Source organism: Petromyzon marinus, chromosome 70, assembly GCF_048934315.1.
Source record: "Petromyzon marinus isolate PM22_M1 ecotype Great Lakes invasive population chromosome 70, UKy_Petmar_22M1.pri1.0, whole genome shotgun sequence".
In the NCBI taxonomy this organism is placed as follows: Eukaryota; Metazoa; Chordata; class Hyperoartia; order Petromyzontiformes; family Petromyzontidae; genus Petromyzon; species Petromyzon marinus.
Window position 1 is genome coordinate 397795 of NC_133736.1, and position 10108 is coordinate 407902.

Here is a 10108-nt window from a genome sequence, read left to right on the forward strand (position 1 = left end):
GTGACTGACACAGCAGCTGAGCGGGAGACCTTTACCTGGTCAAATATTTAAAAAAGTGACTGACACAACAGCTGAGCGGGAGATCTTTACCTGGTCAAATATTTAAAAAAGTGACTGACACAGCAGCTGAGCGGGAGACCTTTACCTGGTCAAATATTTAAAAAAGTGACTGACACAGCAGCTTAGCGGGAGACCTTTACCTGGTCAAATATTTAAAAAAGTGACTGACACAGCAACTTAGCGGGAGGCCTTTACCTGGTCAAATATTTTAAAAAGCGACTGACACAGCAGCTGAGCGGGAGGCCTTTACCTGGTCAAATATTTAAATAAGTGACTGATCACAGCAGCTTAGCGGGAGACCTTTACCTGGTCAAATATTTTAAAAAGCGACTGACACAGCAGCTGAGCGGGAGGCCTTTACCTGGTCAAATATTTAAATAAGTGACTGATCACAGCAGCTTAGCGGGAGACCTTTACCTGGTCAAATATTTAAAACAGTGAGCGACACAGCAGCTAAGCGGGAGGCCTTTACCTGGTCAAATAATAAAGAAAAAAAACCACAGTTCAGTTCATTTCGAGTTTATCCAAGTGACTCTCTCCTGCTCACGAGCGGGACCCGGCGCGTGCGTGTGAAGAGCGGTGGCGCAGCGGTTAGCGCCGCCAACCCGCGGCAGACACCCGTGGGAGTTCGATTCCCGCTTGCGGTGACGATTAACATTATCGATTATCACCTGTGTTGACGATCATCTGACCCGGTCGCCTGGGCCGCCTCCTCCTCCCTCCTCCCCCCACCCCCCCACCCCCCCCCCCCCCCCCTAGGCCGACTCGGCTTCGAATTAGTACTTGATAGCGGTGTGTAGTAGTAGTAGCGAACATCGCCACCGGGGGAGACAAAGGCGGCCGGGCGTGGTGCTGGCCACCCACCCCCTCGTGTGCCACAGTGCCGGTAGCCTTCATAGGTGCTGCTGTTGCTACTCGCAAACAGCACTTGCCCTAACAGCCTGTTCAGGCTACACGGAGGATCTTTGTCTGTGTCTGTGTGGTGGCTAAAGCACAGCAGGTTGGCACAGTAGGGGGCACAGGTGGTGCATCAGCCACTCATCTCAGTCATCTCAGTCGGTCGACCCGTGGCACCTGGGTCTGCCCTGTGACCTCCTGCCAGCGGGCGTTCCACACTTCACGTGGCCTCAGGGTGCACATAGCCTGGCACAAGCGTCGTGGTGACGTCACCGCCACTTAGTGGCGAATGGCGGTTGTTGTTGTGTGTGTGTCTGTGTGTGTCTGTGTTTGTGTGTCTGTGTCTGTGTGTGTCTCTGTGTGTCTCTGTGTGTGTTTCTCTGTGTCTGTGTGTGTGTGTCTGTGTGTCTCTGTGTGTGTGTGTCTGTGTGTCTGTGTGTGTGTCTCTGTGTCTCCGTGTTCGTTCACGCGTTCCTTATCCGCGACCGGGTCGAGCCGTTTCCGCGAATGTAATAACAATCATAACAACGATAACAACAACAATAAATAAACACAAACAACTTTACAGCGTGTCTGACAAGAGGGGGTCCCAGGGCAGGGGGGCGGAGCCAGGATTTCAGCCCGGGGGTGACATTCAACAAATGTTAATTTCAAGAATGATTCGGAGAGTCAGGCTGTTGATACTAGACGCCATCGGTTGGCGGACACACGCTCTGACAATGCAGTTTGCACCGAGTCCGCGAGACCGAGTGTCGTACACCCACACGCAGAATGTCACCAGCCCCTGTCACCCCCCCTGGCTCCGCCCCTGTCCCAGGGTAGGGGTTGTTCACGCACGCGGGGGATCGCCATACCCATCCGTGCGGATTTCCCGCGGGTTGACAATTGACCGTATTCTCTGGATTATGACGGGAGCCTCCCCCTCTCTCCCCTGCCACCCGCCCCGGAACGTCGAACAATACGCGCTACGTGTGTGTGTGCGTGCGCGCGCGGGGAGCGGTGGTGCAGCGGTTAGCGCTACGCTGCGCTACGAACCCGGCGACCCGAGTTCGATTCCCGCTCACGGCCGACACCGGTGACGGTTATCTGAACCGGTATCTGGGCCTCCCCTAGGTCGACTCGGTCTTAAATGTGTACTTGGTGTAGCGGTGTGCAGTGAACATCGCTAGCACTGGGGAGACAAAGGCGGCCGGGCGTGGTTGCTGGCCACCCACCCCCTCGTGTGCCACAGTGCCGGTAGCCTTCACAGCTGCTGCTCGCTAACAGCACTTGCCCCTACAGCCTGTTAGAGGCTACACGGGGGACCTTTGTCTGTGTGTCTATAGCTGCTGCTCGCTACTCACAGCACTTGCCCCTACAGCCCTGCTAGAGGCTACACGGGGGACCTTTGTCTGTGTCTATAGGTGCTGCTCGCTACTCACAGCACTTGCCCCTACAGCCCTGCTAGAGGCTACACGGGGGACCTTTGTCTGTGTGTCTATAGATGCTGCTCGCTACTCACAGCACTTGCCCCTACAGCCTGTTAGAGGCTACACGGGGTTCAGTGCAGCACTAGTCAACTCGATTGGCCACGTGCTTGTTCACGTGACAAGCCCCAGTAACCGATTGGCCGTGTCGAATGATGATGATGATGGTGGTGGTGGGTTTTGACGACACAACGCAGTTTTACATTTTCCCGTGCTCCGACCCAACACAAAAAATAACCACCACCACCAACACCACCACCGGCCCTCCCTCTCTCCGTTACGGAAAAACATTTGTCCCGAAAGCCATCGGCTACTGCCAACTATAATAATAATAGGGGTTTCTCCCCATTTTTTTCGTGCAACAAAACTGAAACCGTTTTTTTTTTACACAAGGATTCACGTCACTGCATTAACAACAATAACCTGCAGTCAAAAATGCAAGACAAAAACAACATACCGTGATATTATGATACGATGCGCTGCCCTTGAGAAACTGGTCGAGCACCAATTGGGTCGAGGCTCAAAAGAAAGCCGTCACCAATCAGTTTCAAGGACAATGCATCATCATCATATTATCAGAGTATGTTTTTTTTAATATTCTTAGCCCTTTCGCTAAAGTCACCACGTTGAAGGGAAACAATAAAATAAATATATATAAAACAATAAAAAAAATTCTCACGACGTTTCGACACAACCTGATGACGACCCTTTGTGTTACGGTCGAAACGCCGCGATAATTTTTTTTTATTGTTTTATATATATACTTTTTATTATCTTATTGTTTCCCTTCAACGTGGGTGACTTTACCGAAAGAGCCAAGAATATGAAATTACTGCAGCCACGATGGCTTTAAATCAAAATTTAGCATGTTTTTTTTTGTTTGCATTTTGACTGCAGGCATTGGTGGTTCATGCAGTGAACATGAATCCTCGTAAAAACAAAACACACAACGGTTTCAGTTTAGCTGCCGGAAAAAAGGGGGGGAAAACCCCCTATTATCATCATCATCATTATTATCACTACTACACTTTTGGTACCGCCAAAGGAAGTCTAACGATAGCACCCGCCAACTAATCTCGATTTGCAGCTTCTGCGACGGCAGGGGATCCGCACGCTCGTTTCCTCGCGGTAAGATCGCCGCGTGGGGAGGAAGTACGAGACAAATCACGGCAAGGCCACTCGGCAGGCGACCAACGCCTTCCCCACCCGACGGTGGACAGTTGCGCGTGCCCGCCAAATCATTTTATTTGACACCGTGCGCGACTTTACCGCAAAGAACCACAGCGGGCGTGCGACCCTCCTACGGCACCGTCTCCGTGAATTTGCACTCCCTACGTCCTTTGCCCGTCTGGCTGTTGTTGTTGCTGCTGCTGTTGTTGTTGTTGTTGTCGGATCTCGCCGTTGTAAAGGGCCGCTTGCCGAGATTGGGCGGCAGTGATGGGGCTGGGGGGGGGGCGGCAGATTGCCAGCTCATCGATTTCCTCCTGAAATGTGTAATCTGGAGAATACGGTGAAGGGTCGTGCCCCGCATCTCTCCTCCTCCTCCTCACTCACTTACTCACTCACTCCCGGGGGAGGGGGCAGAAGCGATGGGGTGAAAAGTATCACAACCACCAAACATCACAACCATCGCAACCCATCGCAACCCCTACCATCATCACAACCCCTACCATCATCACAACCATCACAACCCTTACCATCACAACCCCAAACATCACAACCATCACAACCCCTACCAACATCACAACCATCACAACCCCTAAAATCATCACAACCCTAAGCATCACAACCCCTACCATCATCACAACCCCTACCATCATCACAACCCCTACCATCATCACAACCCCTACAATCATCACAACCCCTACAATCATCACAACCCTAAGCATCACAACCCCTACCATCATCACAACCATCACAACCCCTACCATCATCACAACCATCACAACCCTTACCATCACAATCCCTACAATCATCACAACCCCTACCATCATCACAACCCCTACCATCATCACAACCCTTACCATCACAACCCCTACAATCATCACAACCCCTACCATCATCACAACCCCCCAACGCAGCAGACAGTAGTAGACAGTAGTAGAACAGGGTGGAGGAGGAGGGCGGAGGAGGGGGGAGGAGGAGGGGGGAGCAGGAGGGGGGGTGAGGAGGGGGGGGTGAGGAGGAGGAGGGGGGGAGGAGGAGGGGTAAGGAGGAGGAGGGAGGGGGTGAGGAAGAGGGAGGGGGTGAGGAGGAGGGGGGGTGAGGAGGAGGGGGGGGGTGAGGAGGAGGAGGGAGGGGGTGAGGAGGAGGGAGGGGGTGAGGAGGAGGGGGGGTGAGGAGGAGGGGGGGTGAGGAGGAGGGGGGGTGAGGAGGAGGGGGGGGTGAGGAGGAGGAGGGAGGGGGTGAGGAGGAGGGGGGGGTGAGGAGGAGGGGTGAGGAGGAGGAGGGAGGGGGTGAGGAGGAGGGAGGGGGTGAGGAGGAGGGGGGGGTGAGGAGGAGGGGGGGGGTGAGGAGGAGGGGTGAGGAGGAGGAGGGAGGGGGTGAGGAGGAGGTCAGGGGGTGAGGAGGAGGGGGGGGGTGAGGAGGAGGAGGGAGGGGGTGAGGAGGAGGTCAGGGGGTGAGGAGGAGGAGGGAGGGGGTGAGGAGGAGGTCAGGGGGTGGGTGAGGAGGAGGGGGGGGGGTGAGGAGGAGGAGGGAGGGGGTGCACCACCACCACCACCACCATCATCGTCAACAACAGGGCAAGCGCAATCCACCCCCCACCCACCCCTCTGGCTCCCCCCCCCCCCGGCTCCCTCCCCCCACCTCCCCTCCCCCCCCGGCTCACCCCCCGGCTCCCTCCCCGTGGCTCCCTCCCCCCACCCCCCCTCCCGTCCGCGAGGGGGGGGGGTAATAAAATACTGGACACGTGTGTCAAAGCGCTTTACCGCCCTTCAGATTCCTCCTGCGACATAAATAAAAGATTCTGATTCTGAATACGAACCCCACTGCAAAGATATTCTTTCAAGAAATGTTCAATTCCAGAAATTAATAACACAAAAATTCCAGAAATTGCAATTCCAGAAATTGCTAACAAAAAAAAATAGAAATTGCAATAAAAATTTTTCAAGAAATAGCAATCCCAGAAATTGCTAACAAATATATATTTTAAGAAATTTCAATTCCAGAAATTGCTAACGAAAAAATAAAAAAATAGCAATTCCACAAACTGCAACAAAACAAGTTTGAGAAATTGTAATTCCAGAAATTGCAAAAAAAAATATCTAAGGCATTGCAATTCCAGAAATTGTAAAAAAAGAAATTTAAGAAATTGCAATTCCAGAAATTGCTAACAAAATTTTTTTCTAGAAATTGCAATTCCAGAAATTGATTTTTTTTTTAAATAAGAACTTTCAATTCCATAAATCGCGAACAAAAAATAGCAGAAATTTCAATTCCAAGAATTGTAGAAATTGATAACAAAAAAATTACGAAATTGCAATTCCAGAAATTGTAAAAAAAAAAAAGAAATTCAAGAAATTTCTATCCTGAACATCGCTAACAAAAAAAAATTAAGAGATTGCAATTCCAGAAATTGTAAAAAAAAAATTAGAAATTGCAATACCAGAAATTTCCAAATTTTTTTTACGAAATAGCAATAAAAAATGTAGAAAAGCAATCCCAGAAATTGCAAACAGACAAACATTTTAAGAAATTTCAATTCCAGAAATTGCTAAAAAAAAAAGTTTGAGAACTTGCAATTCCAAAAATAAAAAAAAATAAAAAAAATCTAAGGCATTGCAATTCCAGAAAGTGCTAAAAAATAAAATAATTAATTGCAATAACAGAAATTGCTAACCAATTTTTTTTTTTTACAAATTGCAATTCCAGAATTTTTTTCTTTTTTTTACTAAAAACAACACCCCAAAGCAAAGGAAACAACAAAATTTTGTTTTATCTTCACCATCACCATCACCGTCGTCATCATCATCGCAAATTTCCCGCGGGCAGGTCGCGAAGCGAGCGCCGTGGACACCTGCCCCCCCGGGCGGGGGTTGTGATGAAGGCCCGCGGCGGTGGCGGCGGTGGTGGTGGGGTGAGCGGGGTCCTCGCAGCCGGCGGGGTCCTCGTGAGAGACTTGAGGCGTCCTCACAGGTGCCTGTAGCGAGTCTTCTTCGTCTTGGCCAGCTTCGGCTGCGGCCGGTACTGGTTGTTGTCTTGATGCTCCAGCTCCTTGCGGAAGTACTCGATCGTCTTGTCGAGTCCCTCTTCCAGCGGCACCTGTGACGGGCACAGAGGTTGGCGCTGCCGCTGCCCGCAATTTTAAATACCCCGCTCAATCTCGCTCGATCGATGGCTCCGTCATTGGCTCCATCGCTCGCTTGATCGATCGCCTGACCGCACACTCGCTTGATCAATCGCTCGCTCCGTCACTCGCTGGGTCGATCGATCGCTGGATCGATCGAACGCTGGATCGATCGATCGCTGGATCGATCGCTGGATCAATCGCTCCGTCATTGGCTCCATCGCTCGCGTGATTGACCACTCGCTTGATCGATCGCCTGACCGCACACTCGCTTGATCAATCGCTCGCTGCGTCACTCGCTGGGTCGATCGATCGCTGGATCGATCGCTCGCTCCGTCATTGGCTCCATCGCTCGCGTGATTGATCACTCGCTTGATCGATCGCCTGACCGCACACTCGCTTGATCAATCGCTCGCTGCGTCACTCGCTGGGTCGATCGCTCACGTGATCACTCGCGCCGTTGCTCACTCGCGCGCTTGATCAATCCCTCCCGTTATCGCTTGATCGCTCACTCGCACGCTTGATCAATCCCTCCCGTTATCGCTTGATCGCTCACTCGCGCGCTTGATCAATCCCTCCCGTTATCGCTTGATCGCTCACTCGCGCGCTTGATCAATCCCTCCCGTTATCGCTTGATCGCTCACTCGCGCGCTTGATCAATCCCTCCCGTTATCGCTTGATCGCTCACTCGCGCGCTTTATCAATCCCTCCCGTTATCGCTTGATCGCTCACTCGCGCGCTTGATCAATCCCTCCCGTTATCGCTTGATCGCTCACTCGCGCGCTTGATCAATCCCTCCCGTTATCGCTTAATCGCTCACTCGCGCGCTTGATCAATCCCTCCCGTTATCGCTTGATCGCTCACTCGCTCGATTGATCGCTTGATCTGACCGGTCACTCACCCGGTCGCTCCATCGCTCGCCGTAACGATTGATTGACTGCCGACCCTGCAGTAATATTTATTTTACTCAAGCTAAACTATTTTTTATTTTCACGTTTATTTTTACACACCAGGCGTAAGGCCACGCACCGGGCTGCCGTGCGAGCACGTCGCGTTCGGAAGCGAAACCCTGGCCCCATCGCCGATGACAGCAGCTCAATCAAACGGCGGCTTAATCATCACCGTCACCTGAATCATCACCGTGACCGTCATCGTCACCGTCACCGTCATCGTCATCGTCACCGTCATCATCATCATCGTCGTCATCCGTGTAGGAAGTTTATAATAGCTGCAGCCAGATGACTCTCAAGTGCGTGGCTGACGTCGATTCTAAGCCATGGAGGCGGGAAAACGCAACCACAGGGAGAGAGATAGCGAGAGAGAGACACGAAGACTTCCAAATATACAGCAGCAGGCATAGTGAACCGTTAGTGCGGAGCACGTGTCCCGTTAGAACGTGGAATGTGTGTCGTTCTAACGTGGAATGTGTCGTTCTAACGTGGAATGAGCTGTTATAATGTGGAATGTGCTGTTATAACGTGGAATGTGCTGTTAGAACGTGGAATGTGTGTGCTGTTATAACGTGGAATGTGTGTGCTGTTATAACGTGCAATGTGCCGTTCTAACGTGGAATGCGTGTGTGCTGTTATAACGTGGAATGTGCTGTTATAACGTGGAATGTGCTGTTATAACGTGGAATGTGCTGTTAGAACGTGGAATGTGTGTGCTGTTATAACGTGGAATGTGTGTGCTGTTATAAGGTGCAATGTGCCGTTCTAACGTGGAATGCGTGTGTGCTGTTATAACGTGGAATGTGCTGTTATAACGTGGAATGTGCTGTTATAACGTGGAATGTGCTGTTATAACGTGGAATGTGCTGTTATAACGTGGAATGTGCTGTTATAACGTGGAATGTGCTGTTATAACGTGGAATGTGCTGTTATAACGTGGAATGTGCTGTTATAACGTGGAATGTGCTGTTATAACGTGGAATGTGTGTGCAGTTATAACGTGGAATGTGTGCTGTTATAACGTGGAATGTGTGTGCTGTTATAACGTGGAATGTGTGTGCTATTCTAACGTGGAATGTGTGTGCTATTATAACGTGGAATGCGCTGTTATAACGTGGAATGTGCTGTTATAACGTGGAATGTGTGTGCTGTTATAACGTGGAATGTGTGTGCTGTTATAACGTGGAACACGTGTGCTGTTATAACGTGGAACACGTGTGTGCTGTTATAACGTGGAATGTGTGTGCTGTTATAACGTGAAATGTGTGTGCTGTTATAACGTGGAATGTGTGTGCTGTTATAACGTGGAATGTGTGTGCTGTTATAACGTGGAATGTGTGTGCTGTTATAACGTGGAATGTGTGTGCTGTTATAACGTGGAATGTGTGTGCTGTTATAACGTGGAATGTGTGTGCTGTTATAACGTGGAATGTGTGTGCTGTTATAACATGGAATGTGTGTGCTGTTATAACGTGGAATGTGTGTGCTGTTATAACGTGGAATGTGTGTGCTGTTATAACGTGGAATGTGTGTGCTGTTATAACGTGGAATGCGCTGTTATAACGTGGAATGCGTGTGCTGTTATAACGTGGAATGTGTGTGCTGTTATAACGTGGAATGTGCTGTTATAACGTGGAATGTGCTGTTATAACGTGGAATGCGTGTGCTGTTATAACGTGGAATGTGTGCCGTTATAACGTGGAATGTGTGTGCTGTTATAACGTGAAATGTGTGTGCTGTTATAACGTGGAATGTGTGTGCTGTTATAACGTGAAATGTGTGTGCTATTATAACATGGAATGTGTGTGCTGTTATAACGTGGAATGTGTGTGCTGTTATAACGTGAAATGTGTGTGCTGTTATAACGTGGAATGTGTGTGCTGTTATAACGTGGAATGTGTGTGCTGTTATAACGTGGAATGTGTGTGCTGTTATAACGTGGAACACGTGTGCTGTTATAACGTGGAACACGTGTGTGCTGTTATAACGTGGAATGTGTGTGCTGTTATAACATGGAATGTGTGTGCTGTTATAACGTGGAATGCGCTGTTATAACGTGGAATGTGCTGTTATAACGTGGAATGTGTGTGCTGTTATAACGTGGAATGTGTGTGCTGTTATAACGTGGAATGTGTGTGCTGTTATAACGTGGAATGTGTGTGCTGTTATAACGTGGAATGTGTGTGCTGTTATAACGTGGAACACGTGTGCTGTTATAACGTGGAACACGTGTGTGCTGTTATAACGTGGAATGTGTGTGCTGTTATAACGTGGAATGTGTGTGCTGTTATAACGTGGAACACGTGTGCTGTTATAACGTGGAACACGTGTGCCGTTCTAACGTGCAGCACGAGTGCCGTTAGAACACCGTGGCACCATGACAGACTCACAAATCAAAGGAAAGGGAAGACAATTTACGAAGTAAACTGGCTGCCAGGCAACCCCGT

At 49.9% G+C, this 10108-nt stretch overlaps 1 protein-coding gene across 1 annotated transcript in view; it reads right to left on the reverse strand.

Annotated features, from left to right (window-relative positions):
- Window positions 1–563: 563 nt before the first annotated feature.
- The window catches only part of LOC142906751 (UDP-glucuronic acid decarboxylase 1-like), a 38645-nt gene continuing 29100 nt past the window's right edge, over window positions 564–10108 (reverse strand). Inside the window, exon 13 of the mRNA XM_076055165.1 lies at window positions 564–6686. Within this exon, the coding sequence (XP_075911280.1) occupies window positions 6555–6686 (132 nt within the window). The 3' untranslated portion in view covers window positions 564–6554. The remainder of the gene's footprint in view (window positions 6687–10108) is intronic.